General features: G+C 45.6%; 2 protein-coding genes across 8 annotated transcripts; one reads left to right on the forward strand and one right to left on the reverse strand.

Moving 5' to 3' along the window:
- The first annotated feature begins 325 nt into the window (after window positions 1-325).
- Window positions 326-14,783, forward strand: dusp28 (dual specificity phosphatase 28). 6 transcript variants are annotated; one of them, XR_015115989.1, is made up of 5 exons: window positions 326-498; window positions 577-1,101; window positions 3,515-3,886; window positions 5,298-5,546; window positions 14,720-14,783. XR_015115989.1 is itself a non-coding variant. In XM_086204776.1 (5 exons), the coding sequence occupies exons 3-5, from the start codon at window positions 3,539-3,541 to the stop codon at window positions 5,415-5,417; spliced, it is 369 nt and encodes a 122-aa protein (XP_086060902.1). In that variant the 5' UTR covers window positions 326-498; window positions 577-1,151; window positions 3,515-3,538; the 3' UTR covers window positions 5,418-6,026. The 6 variants fall into 6 exon arrangements, 5 of the variants coding, with proteins under 5 accessions (XP_086060902.1, XP_086060900.1, XP_086060901.1 ...); XM_086204776.1 differs by lacking the exon at window positions 14,720-14,783 and having other exon boundaries at window positions 577-1,151; window positions 3,515-3,559; window positions 3,659-3,886; window positions 5,298-6,026; XM_086204774.1 differs by lacking the exon at window positions 14,720-14,783 and having other exon boundaries at window positions 577-847; window positions 934-1,101; window positions 5,298-6,026.
- On the reverse strand, window positions 7,900-16,848 carry proca (protein C (inactivator of coagulation factors Va and VIIIa), a). Of its 2 annotated transcripts, none has more exons than XM_086204771.1 (9): window positions 16,715-16,848; window positions 16,278-16,358; window positions 15,864-16,021; window positions 15,467-15,491; window positions 15,134-15,184; window positions 13,982-14,122; window positions 10,404-10,522; window positions 9,790-9,907; window positions 7,900-8,554 (listed from the first exon to the last, which is right to left on the reverse strand). In XM_086204771.1, the coding sequence occupies exons 2-9, from the start codon at window positions 16,345-16,347 to the stop codon at window positions 7,977-7,979; spliced, it is 1,260 nt and encodes a 419-aa protein (XP_086060897.1). In that variant the 5' UTR covers window positions 16,348-16,358; window positions 16,715-16,848; the 3' UTR covers window positions 7,900-7,976. The 2 variants fall into 2 exon arrangements, with proteins under 2 accessions (XP_086060897.1, XP_086060896.1); XM_086204770.1 differs by having other exon boundaries at window positions 15,134-15,244.

Here is a 16,848-nt window from a genome sequence, read left to right on the forward strand (position 1 = left end):
GAACCGGATTAACCACTGGTCTGAAGTTAAAGGAACAAGCTGTTCCTTCATTACTTGGTAGCGTTGAAGAGACAGAAGCGGCGGGGTCACGTGATCAGTGTCCAGCTGTGCTCAGTTGGTGTCAGACTTCAGGCAAGTTCTGTATTTACTCTGAACTCCTGAGATGGGAGGAGTGAGTTACTAGTTCCCCTCTGTTTATCGCCACAGGTGGCGCTGCTGCACAAATGTTGCTGAGATGTGTTTTTATTAGCAATACCATGAGGGCCATTTAGAATTTGAAATTTGAACTTGATTAAAAACAAACACGGTGGACTAACACAAGTCAACTTCAAAATCCAAAGCAAAGATGTGTGTTCTTCTTTTCTACAAAACAATTGTGGAAACCTGCTGAAGCGCTGAAACATGACGTCAAACAACATGCAGCCTTGTTCAAATGACGCTGTTGACGCTTACCCTTGGCGAACTTTCACAGATCGGCAGTACTTCGCTGATCTCCGGGTAATAATGTTTAATAACCATTGTGTTGTGGTGGACTTTCATTGAATTAAACAGCGGCATTATGTTTTTGTCTTGCAGCCGTTAATTAACACGTGTGCTGCAACGTAGAGCCTCTGAGTGCCTCGGGCCCGTTGCGCCTGGATCACCGTCGATCTGCCAGCTTCTCTGTGAAATCTCAGGAAATAGAGATTATGTTGGGACTTCAAAGTCATAGTGATGTGTCTAAGATTTGTCTCATCCATGTCCATGAACACTTCTGTCTGAATGAACTACGCTTTTTTCCATCACTGATTAATTTTCGGACTGATTCAAGATGGTCCTCTTTTCGTCCCAATCGAATCATATAAAGGTTTTAATTTGGTCTTAAATATGAGGGAAAGCATTTGGTTTGATATCTGGATGATTGCCATTTTTTGTTCAACTAATTTGTTGCAGCTCGTGTGTGTTGTGTGTTGTGGTGGCGCTGGGCAGCAGTAGGACCCAGAGCAGCTGTGACAGTCGCTGCAGTAAATTTAGCGGCAGGAGTTGCAGCCAGGAGGAAACCAGAACTGTAGGCCTGCACGGCCGAACGCTGCAGACCAGGCAGAGACCAGCTGGATCAATGTGAGTCTGAAAGGAAGCTAGAACAGCTGACACCATTTTAATATTTGCAGGTATTGGTTCTTTATCAACCTCACAACGTGAACAGTACTGAACAAGTCTGTGTTATACTATGTTTGCTTCATTTTTACTGTGTAAAAACAAACTTGTCAGTACTCTCTAGTGGACAAAATGCACAGGACCTCATGACCTTTTCTCTTTTCCTTCATAATGTGAGTGGTAATACTGACATACCTGATAAAATGATGGCTTTCACTGAAATACTTTGTGATGTCATCGGGTGCTCAGAGAGGCGACAGGTCCGAGGAGGGTTTCGATTTATTACATTCATGCTCACAGTTAAACAACTGAATGTAAAAGCAGAATTTGTGCAATACAACTACATACCAGTACAAACACAAACACACGCACATGCGCTCACACGCTCTGAACATTGCCATCACACACTTTCTTGGAGCCAAACAACAATGTATAACACACAGTACACACAGACAACAGGGACCTAACCCTAACCTTGAAGACGCTTTGGTTCGTGGTCAAAAGCTACATGGTACAGCCTGACTGCCGGGGGGTCTTCAGCCTTCTACCCTTAATGTGGGTGAAGTTTCCTCCCTTTTCTGCTCCATCTGTGGCAGCAGGTCATGGAGGGGATGTAGCTGGAAGAGCTGCCTCTTTTCTCCTGTTTGCTGGAGTGGTGATGGGCCGCAGCGTCCAGAGATAATCCTGAGGGCCCTTTTCAGCCATTTCTTCAGAAATGCAGCCTGATCTTATTACACCCCACCAGCAGGACAATACCATTGTCCAGGCAGGGTCTTGCCAGAGCTCTGTGGATAGTTACAAGGTCCTCACAAGGTAGGCAATGGCCCACTGAGGTCAGAGTCCAGGTGAAGGCCTGGGTACTTAGTGGTGGCCACAACAGGGACTTCCTCTCCTCCAAGAAACAGAGGCACAGGTTGAGGTGGGCTTTTGGAGATCCACATTATCAGTTCCACAGATTGTTTTCCCATTTAGAAGCATTGTATTTGGTGCGGCTCATTTATCCGGGTGCTGGGCTTCCTTTGCCTTTATGGTGTCACTATGCATATTTGTTAAGGAGTTGAGCCGATACAATAAAATGTCATCTGCATGTCCAGCGTGTTTTTGAAGACAGTCCTATGAGTGTTCGTGTACAAGTGGAAGAGGGAGGGTGAAATGACACCTCAACCCCAGGCGTGATGTCTGACCAGGAGCTGTCAGTGCCCTCTGTGTTCCTCCACTCGTAGGTAGGTAGGTAGGTAGGTAGATGGATGGATAGGTAGACAGATGATATATTTTATTGACCCCCAAACCATGAAATTCAAATAGCTGTGTACAGCCAGTGGCCAGATGTTGCTGCAGCTGGTTTTGGTTCACCTTGCCAAAGGTTTTGATTTGTCAGCTAGCAGGACGCTTACCGTTTTGGTCAGATGTCTGTTGCCACTAGCCAAGCATATGAGGCTTCAACAAGGGCCATTGTAGTCTGGGACTTGGGAAGGTAGGTGTGCTGGTTTTGTATTTTAGATGTTTCTTGTTGGCATCAGTTGTTGAATGATGAAGCTGTCCTGTATTTTTCCAAGGCATGATCTTAATGAGTTGGGTCTCCAGTCACTGGTGGTGCTGGGCTTTGGGGGGAGGACTCACATTTGTTGATTCACAGAATCCAGATCTGCTTCGTGATCCTTCAGCAGTCCTGATGCAGGGAGAGAGTAGGGGAAAGGAACAGAGACAAAGATGGAGAAGAGACAGAGACAGAAAAGAGCGGGAAAGAGAGAGAAAGGAGGGAGAATGACAGAGGGATGGGGTTGTGACAAGACAGAAGGAGGAAGACAAGCAGGTTTGGTATCAGTCTGAAGCTCTGCAGGCCTGTGGAGTTGAAATGATACAGTTTAGCCCAGGAAGCAAGTTTGAGTGACAGATCTTTGAGGCAGTATACACTTCACCTCTCATTATCTGTTTATTCTCCAGGTAACAAGTAGAAACTCAGCATCCACATTAAAAATGAATCGAACAGGAACATTTATGTTAATTATGTATTTGTTGGCAGTGTGGATGTTTAAGATTGAAGCCAAAAAAAATCAAAAACCTAATGTGTTGCCTTCAACAGTTTAATAACACCAACAGGTTAAAGTGTATTTCAGTTTAATAGTCCAGTGTGGAGGTCAGGAGATTGTAGCTGTAGATTGTATCCTCATTGCAGAAAATGACTTCTTTTCCAGTTTGTAAAAAAACATCTGTTCCATTGCAATGATTCATGAATATTGAGCTTCAAAGTCTGGTGCATCCTCAGAAAACAGTGTTACATTCCAGCCCAAAAAAATCCTTTTGATCTGCACACAGTTTCTTTATAATCTCCTTGTCAAAGATGAAGCAAAAATCTTTTATAAGTCTGTTTCTGCAGCTTCTGTCAGAGGTGGTCATTGCCATGATGCTGCAGCTGTGTCAGGTCACCAGCGCTCTGTTCATCAGCAACGCTCGTTCAGCCTGCAGCCTCGAACTCATCCACAAGGAGGCGGTAACACTCTGTATCAATGTGTCCAAGCAGCAGCCATTTCCCTCCTGCAGCATCGCCAAGCTGCAGATCCCCATCTTCGACAACCCCAACGAGGACTTGTACTGTCACTTCGACCGATGTACTGACGCCATCCAGAAGGAGGCGACGCGTGGAGGACGCAGCTTGGTCTACTGTAAGAATGGTCGCAGCCGCTCAGCCACCATCTGCATCGCGTACCTGATGAAGCACTGGAAACTGACCTTAACGGATGCATTACAGGTGACTGACCACCGAAGTGCAACACCTCGTTGTAAAAGTTGGTATACCAGTTCACTCCAAGCCTATCTTCACTCCTATTGATACTCGTTGTTGTAGCGTCTAGTCAATTTTTGGGTCCTGATTAGTTCACAAAGCCTGAAAAAAGCGAACATCATATGTATATACATAAATATCCATTCACAAGGCTCATGAAGTGTGCTGCTGCCCGGCAGGTTTCCAGGAGTTTCACAGTAGAGGGAGTTTGTGTCATTTCCTTGCCGCCAGGAGGATGCTACTGAGCACTCTCTATGGACTGAGCACAAGAGACTCTCCTGTCTCTTCCTCTTCTCCACTTGTCCTTTTCCCTGGTGGAAGAGGTCACGAGGTCAAGGAAAAGTGGGAAAATAGAAGATGGGGGAGGTGACAGAATCTGACTGAACTCACTAACCAACGTAGTGAAGTGACGGCCATGTTCGTGACATGTGTCTGCCTCATTACACTACAATTAGAATGCATACCTGCTGTGCCTGCTGCTTCCTGTTTGCCCTCTGCCAGCTTGAATGTGGATAATTCATTTACCGTTACATGGATGACCCACAGTTGTCTACTACTAAATTCTGACAAAGCTGAGTTATTGTTCTGGGCCCAAAGCACATTAGAAGCACCCTATCTAATGAGACAGGTGCCCTGAATGGGATTACACTGGCCTCCAGCATGCCCTTGATCACCAGTGGAATCTTGACCTCCGGCATGACCTTGACCTCCTGCGCTACCTTAAGTAACCTGGGAGTTCTCTTTGATCAGGATCCTGTAAGTCCCACATCAAATCTCTAGGAGCCCTTCTTTCATCTATGGAACACCACTAAGATCAGCCCCCCCCCCGGCCCCGTCTGTCTGTCCATCTGTGTCTGACTTGTTTGTGTTCCCCATCTGTCTGTCATTCTCCCTCTCGCTCCCTCTCTCTCTCAGTCTTTCTCTCTGTTTATCTTCAAATTTCGTCTCTGTCTCTCTCCCCCAAGGTCAAAGCAGATATCCGCCCCCCTAGTGGCTGGGTCTGTTCCATGTTCCTATCTGTTAATGATCACCGTTGTCTCCAGTGTTCTGTCTCATGGAGAAATGTTGGGTGCAAGAGTGTGGTTCTAGACCTACTTTACCTGTCAAATGTCATAACAAAATTATGTTTCGATTCGGTTCTACGCAAAATTGAGTTGAGCCTGCCTTCACAACTCATTCTCCTTGATTTTGTGCTCAGTCATTGGACACTGATGAAACCAGTGTGATGTAATTATTTTTCCAAAAAGTCTAAAAACACCCATCCGCAGAAATCACTACAGCAGTTCAGGTAGTGTTACAATATTAAAAACTGTTTTGTGCTCAGACGTGTCATACATTTTTTAATAAGTGAACCTTTTTTACTGTTGGTGATATGCAGAAAGTGAAGACTGCTCGTCATGTCATCGATCCGAACCTGGGCTTCATGTCACAGCTGCAGAGATACGAAGAGGAGCTGAAGACACGAAGAGGAGCTGAAGACACGAAAACAGCTACATAGTGAGCAAATGTTGGCATCTCTGCTCTCCGCTCACCTTTAGCACTTCACCTCTCCTGGTGTTTCCAGATGTTGAAGAGTCAACTTCAAAAGTGTCCACCAGGAAGAACTCATGTGAAGATGTTCAGAAAGGTGAACATTTTGGCTTATCTTTATTTCCAGTGAATAGTGTGTGATGTTGATTTTTAATCAGGACTGACATCGTTGTGTCTGACACTCGGCCCAAATCATTTTCTGTCCAAGGGGATTTCACTTGAATTAATGTTGAAGGTTTTAAACTGTCGTGCCACTGAAGCACACAGATTCTTCTATGTATAATTAAATTGACTCTAATGTCATGTGTATGAATATATAAAATGACTGCAGTTTCACTGTCGGCCTGTTGATGGCAGCCTTGTCATAGGAAATTAGGGTATGTATTTGACCTTGTCCAGGTCTAGTCAGTGACGACTAGAGAACTAGCAGTGGCGATTGCTCTGACACTGCAAGGGAAGCTCAGCTTCCCCTAAAATGTCACCAAAAAAAAAAGAAGAAAAAAAAGGTGAAACCTGTCCTGCTGTGTGTTCATGTCATTGATTGAATCCGCGCTAGAAAGCCTTCATCTTTTGTTCAGAATCAGCTCCTTATCACAGGTAACCGGCGCAGCTTCCTTCTCATTCATACCCACAGCACCACAGCTAGATGGTCACTGGATAAATGCTGGCTTTGTCCCGCCTATCGGACGCTCAATGTCTCTGGGGGTCTACGGGGCAGTGGGCTGGCCCGGACGCTCGGCTTGTGCATGATGATTGGGTGAGCTGTCTGAGGCGGAATCCTTTTTTGACTTACAGCTACATGGGCGAATCATCGATCTTGAAGAATCAACATCCACTGGAGCATTTTCCAAGTTTTCGTTCCGTTGTTCTGAACTGATCCGGAGACTTTACCGATCCTCAGTGACTCAGGGTTGTCTTTGTGAAAAACAACTAGCGTTGTGTTTGGCGTCTCTGTTCTGTCTGTCATGATGTAGGCCGGAAAAATGAGCTTCCCCTCCTTGAAAGACCAGCAGCCGCCGCTGAGAACTAGTAAACAATAAGGAAGCTGTCAGAGGTTAAAAAATGTTTAGTCACCAAAACACGAACATGATCTCAATGTGGTGCTTGAACTGCACGTTCCTCCAAGGGGACATCACCTGAGAGAAGCTACATCCACGCACCTAAATTCTGTGACAAAATGTTTTAAAGATTTTTTCATTTTTCATGTGGCAGCCAAGTTACATTTGCGTTTAGTCTGGGACAATTTTTGTAAACTGAACTGAAAAATGATACCAATAACTACTACATTTTCAGGAAGATGAAAATCTCCAGCTATCAAAATTGCAGTTAACTTCCCACTAGTGCAATAAACCATCCATTCATCCATTTTCTCCCTCTTCTCCTGTTGAGGGTGGTGGGGGTGGAGCCTATCCCAGCAGCCTTCCCCCTGGACAGGTCACCAGTCCATGGCAGGGCCAACACATAGAGACAGACAACCATTGGCTCTCCCAGCCACGCCTACGGTCAATTTAGAGTCTGGATTAACCTGGTCCCCTCTTGATGTCTTTGGTCTGTGGAGGAAGCTGGAGTACCAGAGAGAACCCAGCAGGAACAGGGAGAACATGGAGACTCACCCAGAAAGACCCCGTGCTGCAGCCGGGGCTCCACCCACAACCTTCTTGCTGGGGGGGCCACAGTGAGGACCACTGCTCCACCGTGCTACCTGTAATAAACCATAAACATAGTACCATTCTGCAGCTTGGGCGGCATGGTGGTGCAGTGGTTAGCACTGTCATCCCACAGCAAGAAGGTTCCAGGTTTGAGTCCCGGCTTGGGCACGGGATCTTTCAGAGGGGCAGGTGGGAGCAGCTGAGGGGAGGAGTATGGGCGGGCAGCAGGTAGCACCGTTTTGTTTTTGTTTCCCAAATTTTTCTTTGTAAACATATTTATATTTCTGGATACATTTTTTGTATTTGTTTATTATTTATATTAATTATATAAAGTTTCATTCACCCCAGTTTGAGATGGAGTTGGACTGTTAACATTTATAAGACAAGATTATTTCTAAAACTGATAAAAAAGCAATATCATTACTTGCTCCAACATTTTGATGAAATGCATTATGGAAGGTGTTCGCTTCAACCTCCATTATGTGCATTTTCTTTTTGGGGTGATAAGTTTTGCCAAGCCCTCGTCTGCAGGATCAGACCTATTATGTCTGAGTTTCCTGCCTCCTGATTACATCACTCATCAGTGCTGCATCATCTGCTATCCTGTAATGCTTTGAGGGGGATTCACTCGTGTCCTATTGGAAATGAAAGGAGTCACATTTGACTGAACACGAGTGAGTCCTGCCCCCGCAAAACATCAGAACCTTTAAGGTCAGTTGATGTCTAAACCAAAGAATCTAACTTATCATGAAAGCAAATGAAGTTGTGGTGAGAAAGCAAACAGAAGCCTTGTGTGACTAAATCAGTTTATTTAACGGCATGTCACATCTCTGAATGCTGACACTCTTCAAATGGGTTCAAGGGTGCTTTGAAACACCTCAGGGTTCTTGCAAAAATCTACCTTTATCCCATTCTTCACGCACTCTGACAATCCACTCGTTGTAGTTGGACACTTTTGTGTAGATGCCTAGCTTATCCTCCATACCACAGCCCTCACCCCAGGACACAAGGCCCACCAGGAACCAGGTGTCATGGTACAGTGTGACCATTGGTCCACCACTGTCTCCCTCACAGGCGTCCATCCTCTGACCCAGGATGCCAGCGCAAAGGACATTGTCTGAGATGTTGTGGGACATCTGGCGGGTGCACACACTGTGGTTGACAAGCGGCACTCGAATGACATTGAGTGCTGAGCTGAAATGGGTGCTGTCTAAGCTGTCTTTGCCCCAGCCAGTCACCACTGTGGGTGTCCCATTCAGGTGAAGCACCTGCTCAGCTAACTTGCGCCCAGGTAGGCAAATGGGGATGATGTACTCAGAGAATGGGGCAGGCGTCTCTAGGCGCATCAGGGCGATGTCATTGTCCACTGTCCTGCTGTCGTAGTTTGGATGCTTGAAGGTCTTCGCAACCTTCAGGGTCACTTCAGTGCCTTCATCCCGGAGGCGCTCATAATCACCTGAGGAAACACGTCACAGTTCTGGATCTACTTGAAAGAATAATCAGTGTTTCAGAAGAACAAGAAGTTTGACAAAATCACTGCATTTGAGGAAGCCATCTACAAGATTTTCCATTAACCCATGTCATCACTATCATGTGTTAGAGGGCGCTGTTGAGCACCTTGTGACAGAAAACTGCATGTCTAGGTCCAAAAACAGAGAAGAAGTTCCAGAAACCAGAAGCAGCAGCACCAGATGGACAGTTGTGGTGGTTCTCCAGGGGGCCTGTGGTGCTGCAGCAGGCCCACCTAGGAGGAGGAGCAGGAGGAGGAGGCTCTGCTGGTCCAGGGACCAGGACCAAAACTGTTGGTTAGTTTTTATAGTTTACAATCACGGGAACTATATGAAAGTGAGGCAGAAACCCCAAATATACATATCAAATCAATTTTATGAGTGCAAATAACCTTTTTTACAAAAATGCATTTCTCTCAGCAAAAATTGGTCTTTCAGGAAGCTTTAAATAAATCGAACTGAAAAAGAGTTTTTTAAAAAAAAAACAAAATGGCTTCAATCTTGGACTCCTTTTTATACTGCGCCTTTCTAGCTTATTGGCACTCAAAGCACTTTACAGTGTCTCCTCATTCAGCCATTCACTCACAAACTGATGGTGGAGCTGCTATGCAAGGTGCTACCCTATGCATCAGAAGCAATTACAGGTTCAGTATCTCGCTCAAGGAAGTCTGGGGGAACTGAGGATTGAACCAGCAATCCTTCAGTTGCTAGACGGCTACTCTCCAAGCCATGCCGCCCAATTTCATCTGACACATCAGTTTTGAAATATTTGTAGCTCAACGTATTCTGGTTGAGTCACAGTGGTCTGAAAGTCTGATGGTGGCAGGCAACTTATTAAAAAAAACACTGGCAGAACAAAATTTTGAATGGTAATGAATATGTGCTCTGTAGATGATGTTTCCTGTGTTGTCTTTAAGAAATAGCCTAAAAAAATCTCAACTTACAAAAATGGTCTCATTGTGAGTGATGGATAATAGTGTGGGGATAAAGAAGTTACATCTGGCGGAGCCCCCTGATAGTTGCAAGCAGCTAAGCATGTCTGATCCCTTCTCTGTTTACCCTGTAGGAGCATGTCAAGGAAGTTCTATCAATATATTGCTGATGGTAGCAACCCGGTTACCATGTTTAGCCTTTTCAGCTGCTGAGCAGTATTGAAGACAATGTCGTGAGTTCTGACACTTACCCAGTCGCACTCTGAATCTCAGGTTGTTCTCGAGGCAGTGAGCAGCTGTTAGGACCCAGCTCTCATCAATCAGCACACCTCCACAATGGAAGCGCCCTCTGGCGTTCAGTAGCAGCACCTGTACACATGAACAGGTTTGCTTTTAGTGAAAACTGAAGCAACAGTTTCAACATTTTTGCTAATCTCAGATTCTCCTCCCTGACTGAGGCTGCTGCCGGAGGAGGATGCAGATCTGCAGAGCCTCAGGCTGACACCTTCTACCACTAGTAGTACTGGTACTAGTAGCACTACAACTAACAATACTAATCCACCTCCCAGATCCCTGAATGAGGCTGCTGCTTGAGGAGGCTGCAGACCTGCAATGCCTCAGGCTGAGGCTAGCACTAGTAGCACTAGTACTTGTTAGTAATAGCATCAACATCAGCATGGTGTTAGCACTTCTATCAGTATGAGTACATTAATACTTATATCAGCACATGCTCAAACTGGGGAACTAAGCATATGCTGTGTGTCCCTGGCAGCATTGTGCTTAGACTGGGGAACTGAGTTTCCGATTGGCAAAGACCAGCACAGTGTCACATGTAGCTGCTTAGTGTTCTCTGCGTGTGCTTTACCTGCCATGGACTCTCGCCCTTCTTGCCCACCTCACCTCCCACCATCCAGGGCAGCAGGCCATCCATCGGCTTTGTGTACGATGTCCTGCCAACCATTAGCTGACCACAGGACGAAGGACCTGTGGCGACAAATGCTTTGTTCATCCCTCTGTTATTTACACAGCATGCTGGAAGGTGTACCCAATTCTGTTACTTAAGTTAAAGTGGGCTTCTCCCTGAACTACCACCTTATCACGGTGGAGGAATTTGTGTGTCCTAATGATCCTAGTTGCTAAGTTGTCGGGGTGTTTTTTGCCCCTGGTAGGGTCACTCAAAACAAACAGGTCCTTGGGATGGGACCAGACAAAGAGTAGCTCAAAAGACCCTAGTGACGATCAAAAAAAGTTTGACCGGGGAAGTTTGACCTCTGAAGCCAGACCTGGGGGTGGGACTCAGCAATGAGCACCTGGTGGCCAGGCTAGCACTCATGGGGCCTGGTCGGGAACAACCTGAAGAGGAAACTTGGGTCCCCCCTCCAATGTGCTCACTGCAGATGGGATGCCCCAAAGGGGTTGGGTGATGTGTGGGATGGGTGGCTGTCGAGAGCGGAAAACTCGGCAGCCCAATCCTCGGCTGCAGAACCTGGCTGTGGGCACGTGGAATGTCACCCCTCTAGTGGGGAACGAGCCTGATCTGGTGTGCAAGGTTGAGAAGTTCCAGCTAGATATAGTTGGGCTCACCTCAACACACAGCGAGGGCTCTGGAACCAGTCCTCTTGAGAGGGGTTGGACTCTCTTTCACTTTGCCATTGCCAGTAGTGAGAGGCGACGGTCAGGGGTGGCAATACTTGTTGCCCCTCTGCTTAGTGCCTGTATGTTGGAGTTTAACCTGGCGGACAAGAGGGTAGTTTCCCTCCGCCTGACTGTTTTATGCTCTTACGTGGAAAATAGCAGTTCAGAGAACCCCACCTTTTTGGATTCCCTAGAGGGAGTACTGGAGAGTGCCCCCTCTTGGGATTCCCTTGTTCTGCTGGGGGACTTCAATGCTCACGCTGGTGATGACAGTGAGACCTGGAGAGGTGTGACTGGGAGGAATGGCCCCCCTGATCTGAACTTGAGTGGTGTTTTGTTATTGGACTTATGTGCTCATCACAGACTGTCCATAATGAATAATATTTTCAGGCATAAGGCTGTCAACATGGCACTTGGCACCAGGACACACTGGGCCGCAGTTTGATGATGGGCTTTGTGGTTGTGTCATTGCCATATATCTTGGGCACTTGAGTAAAGAGAGGGGCGGAGCAGTTAACCAATCACTGTCAGAGGGTGAGTTGGCTCCAATGGTTTGGGGAGCACGCTGGCCAGACCTTGATCTTGACCACCATCCGCCATCTCAGGAGGGGAAGCAGTGCACTGTCAGCATCGTGTATGGTGTGGACAGTGTGCTGCTGACCTTGACTCGAGATGCTGTAGACTGGTGGAGGGAATACTTTGAGGACCTTCTTAATCCCATGACACATCATTCAATGAGGAAGCAGTGCCTGGGGACTCTTTGGTGGGCTCTCCTATCTCTGAGGCTGAGGTTGCTGAGGTGGTCAAAAAGGTTCTTGGTGGCAGGGTCCCGGGGGAGAATGCGATCCGCCCGTAGTTCTAGGCCCTGGATGTTGTGGGGCTGTCTTGGTTGACAAGCTCTGCAGCATCGCATGGACATCGCGCGCAGTGCCTCTGGACAGGCAGATCGGGTTGGTGGTTCCCCTTTTTAAGAAAGGTGACCAGAGGGTGCATTCCAACTATCATGGGATCACACTCCTCAGCCTTAATAAGGATTATTTGGGAGCCCTGGAGAGGAGGGTGCATCGGATAGTCAAACCTCAGATTTGGGAGGAGCAGTGAGGTTTTTGTCCAGGTCGTGGAACTGTGGACTAGCTCTACACTCTCAGCAGGATCCTTGAGGGTTTGTGGGAGCTTGGCCAACGAGTTTGGGGTGGGGGGGTGCACTCCGGCAGTATGGGGTATTGGACCGCCTGATTCAGACAGTTTTCTCCCTGGATCACCGGTGCCAGAGCTTGGTTCGCATTGCTGGCAGTGAGTCGGACTTGTTTCCAGTGAGGGTTGAACTCTTCCAGGGCTGCCCTTTGTCACAGATTTGGTTCATAACTTTTATGGACAGAATTTGTAGGTGCAGCCGGATGGTGCAGGGATCCAGATTGGTGGCTGCAGGATTTGGTCTCTGCTTTTTGCAGATGATGTGGTCCTACTGGCTTCATCGGGCCGTGACTTTCAGTTTTTGCTGGATCAGTTCACAGCTGACTTTGAAGCGGCTGTGATGAGAATCGGCACCTCCAAGTCAGAGTCCATGGGCCTCGCCCAAAAAAGGGTGGACTGCCATCTTTGCAGTCAGGAGTTCAAGTACCTTTGGGGGTCTTGTTCACAAGTGAGGGAAAGATGGATAGATCTATGGGCAGATTGGTGCAGCATCCACAATGATGCGGACTCTGTATCGGCCTGTCGTGGTGAAGAGAGAGCTGAGCCGAAAGGCAAACCTCTCAATTTACCGGTCGATTAGCATTCCCACCCTCACCTGTGGTCATGAGCTTTGAGTAATGACCGAAAGGACAAGATCACGGGTGCAAGTGGCCAAAATGAATTTCCCCCAGAGGGTTGGCCGGGCTCTCTCCCTTAGAGACAGGGTGAGAAGGTCCGCCATCTGGGAGGAGCTTGGAGTAGAACCACTGCTCCTCCACATCAAGAGGAGTCAGATGAGGTGGCTCGGGCATCTGGTCAGGATGCCTCCCAGACGCCGACCTGGGGAGGTGTTCAGGGCATGTCGAAACAGTAGGAGGCCTCAGGGAAGACCCAGGAAATGTTGGAGAGACTATGTCTCTCAGCTGGCCTGAGAATGACTCAGGATCCCCTGTGAGGAGCTGGATGAAGTAGCTGGGGAGAGGGAAGACTGGGTTTCTCTGCTTAGGCTGCTGCCCCTGTGACCCGTCGCCGGATAAGCATAAGAAGATGGATGGATAGATAGATGAAGTTATAGTTGAAATACCCAGATAAAATAGTACTCTGATGAATAGAAAAGACATTTTCCACACAAACTTCTACTGATATAAAAGTAGAGAAGTACTTGACTGCATTTAATTATCTAAAGTAAAAGAACAAATTCTATATATCTGTGTATGCTTTGAAGTCTTCAATCCTCATATCATTGACCTCTAAAGTCTTAATAAGATTAGATTAGGTATTCTATTCAGAATTTCAGTCAAATAAGAAACAGATAACTTTAAATGAATACAGTAGAGTAAAACATATAACATTTATTTTTGAATATTGTGGAGTAAATGTAAAGTCCATAAAATTATAGATACTCAAGTAAAATACATTTACCTCAACATTACACTTGCTTCAGTAAAAATGGTAGTAAGTTACTAGTATCTTCCACCACTATTTATAGAGCATCAAGGAGACACACAGAGAACATGAAAGAATCAGTTCAGTATTTGGTGGCTGGTGATCCTACCTGTCTGTCCTTGTAATTGTGAAAGCAAAAAAATTTCAAATTCCTCTCATTCTTATTCATACATACTCACACGTCCTCACCTTTAGGAACACATTTCCTGGCATTGTCATGCAGCTTGTATCCATTCACACATCTGCAGGTCCTCCTCTGGCCATCTTGGCTCTCAGCACAATCATGATCACATCCGCCATTATCAAAGGAACAGTTAGTTGCCATTTGAGCTGAAGAATGACAGAAAAATCAGCATTTAAACAAATAACCCCCCAAAAATTACAAAAAGTTTTCGAGCAAAAACTTGTAGGAACCTGCCTGACAAGAACTACCTGGTGCAGAGTCTCCTAAAGGATCACACCTCCCCCTCATATTTGCATTTATTCACTTTGCCATTTTTCTTACTCTTAGTTACTTTGATTTTCTACGATGAAAAAACCCCCGAATCACCCAAAGACAACCCGAGCATTCATCTTTTGGGGGTTGTTCCTCTGCAAGGGCTGGAATGCACTTTATAGTAGTATCGTAGAAGTAATTTACCATATTTTAATCGTGATTGTGTTGAAAGAAGACTACAGAGGTCATTAAAGGTCAAAAGGGGGAAAGGTGATGAAGCCTGAAGCTTAGTGATGGTGACCTTGAAGTCATGTGACCCTGGTGTAGTTCCTTCATAGGCTAACGTTAGCTTAGCACCACTAACTGATGCATTCAGCCTTCCAGCATCATCAAAGTGGATCATTAGTGAAGATGATCTTGATGAACTAAACCTGGAAGATCATCAACTTTTCTTCACCACAGAGTTGATTGACTGATTCAATCTCCCACAGTCACATGGAACAATCCCACTTCCTGTTGGTGGAGGAACCAGGAGATGACCACTTCCTGTTGGACTACAAACATGCCTCATTCCTGACATGATCACTTCCTGTTGGAGTACAACAATATCTCATCCCTGAGGCACTCTATTACCCTTTAAATCATGTGTAATTATCAACATGTGTGATACACAGAAGTTGTCAGTGTCCTCACTGTTCTATGGTAGGGCAGCTCCATTGCTCCTGCTCCGGTTCTCTTACTTTGTTCCATCAATTCAAACTGATGTCACTTTAACTTCAAGAGGAATAACAAGCTGTTTAAAACAGGTACTAAAGGAAATCCCGTTGTTTTCCGTATCATACCGTCCAGATTGACAAACTTACTTTCCATCCTAAAAACATTCACACGAACATGTACACACTCACGCTGGTCACAGAATTTCCCCTCGTATCCATGGTTACAGCGGCAGGTGTAGGCTTGGTAGAGATCAACACAAACTCCATGAACACACAAGTTGGAATGACACTGGTTCCCATCTGAAACACAGGTGAGTAAGACTACAACTCCCATAATGCTCTGCAAGCGAAGCTCAGAAATTCTTTCTTGAGGGCCAGCTAATTATTACACAGAAAAATCTTAACAGGTGAGCCTTCTGACATAAAACAAGTGCCTTGAACATTAAGGCTAATGTTGTGAACTTCCTAGTGCTGGTGTGAGCTGGCGTTGCATCAAATCTTCAGGGAAGAATCTCCTCTTACCTGTGTATACAGTCCAAAACTCCAGCTGTGAAAATAAATGCAGAAGGATCTGTGCTGCAGTTTCACATCATGACTAATGAGAACTATTTGGACTCATTCATTTTTTAAACTCAAAGAATCAAAGATCAAACTGAATATTCCTGAGAGGCAACTAGAGGAGCTAAAGGAGTTCCTGTTTACTTTAATGTCCAGTGTGAATTATTTAGGATGGCTTATTAAGGATGGAATTTAGTATTCATGATCATATTCATATTTGGAAATAATCACTTGAAACTAAAAATTGCTGTGAGGTTTAACTTCATGGTTATAAGTTCCACTCTCTCTAAAGGTTTCCAGTAGAAACATATCTAGTTCATTTTATTTTGGACTGGAACAAACCAAAATCGAAACATCTTACTGTGGCTTCCCTGGTTTGGAAAATCTCTCGAGCTTCCTCGAAGTCACACTTTTCCTCCACACATTCGCGCTCCATAGAGGCAGGTTTCAGCTCCTCCAGGAAAGAGTTTGCTCGGCGAGACCGCAGCAGCATGTGAGCCTCAGGAGGGTCTGAGAACACTAAAAGAGCTGGCAGTGTTTTTAAGGGTCATTTCAACCAAATTATGAGTCTATACGATTTGTGTTCCAGTCCAAATTGAGTGAGCTTTTTTCTTCAATATATTTGAAGACAATTTCTTAAACAATGGAACATTTAATGCACCTTCAAGTTAGAGATGAATAACTGCTTGAGTAAATGAAAACTGTGACCACCCATTTATCTCTGCACGTCATGTTAAAGAAAATCTCTTCCAACCAAGACAATCAGTCCACTCACCTGACAGGCTGAGCACTGATGCCAACCACAGAGCAAAGAAAACGGAGACACAGAGGACGAGGTTGGACATGTCAGTAAAACCTGCAGCCAATGAGATGTACTAGATGTGAAGCATCTCAGGAGGTGTTGAAAGAATAACTGAGAATTGTTTCATCAGCAATGGCAGGAATGTTGCTAAAGCAAAATCAGAAGTGAACTACAGAGAATATTTTTTTTTGAATAATCCACCACCAGCATCAGTGAAACATTTCAAGAATATAGAACATATTCAGCCAGAAGGCCTCTGAACACACGGCAAGATGGGACATTTGTTTGAACTTCTGTGAACTTTGACCCCACAAGCTGAACGGCAGGAGCCTGAATCAAAAACTGAGACAGCTTCCCTAAAATATATCAGGTCAAATGGATGTCTAAGATGAGAAACATTTTTTACTTACATGTGAGGCGTAGCCGCTGATGGAGCTGATGGTTTTCTTGGTTTCTGGTGTGTTAATGACTAACTAGAGGTGTTTACAGAGAGTCCAGGAGTCTGCAGCCCAACATAGTCAATACACACAAAATGTCCTGTTTG

This window comes from Aulostomus chinensis, chromosome 5, assembly GCF_037954235.1.
Source record: "Aulostomus chinensis isolate RoL2024-O1b breed Wild chromosome 5, RoL_Achi_v1.0, whole genome shotgun sequence".
Classification (NCBI taxonomy): Eukaryota; Metazoa; Chordata; class Actinopteri; order Syngnathiformes; family Aulostomidae; genus Aulostomus; species Aulostomus chinensis.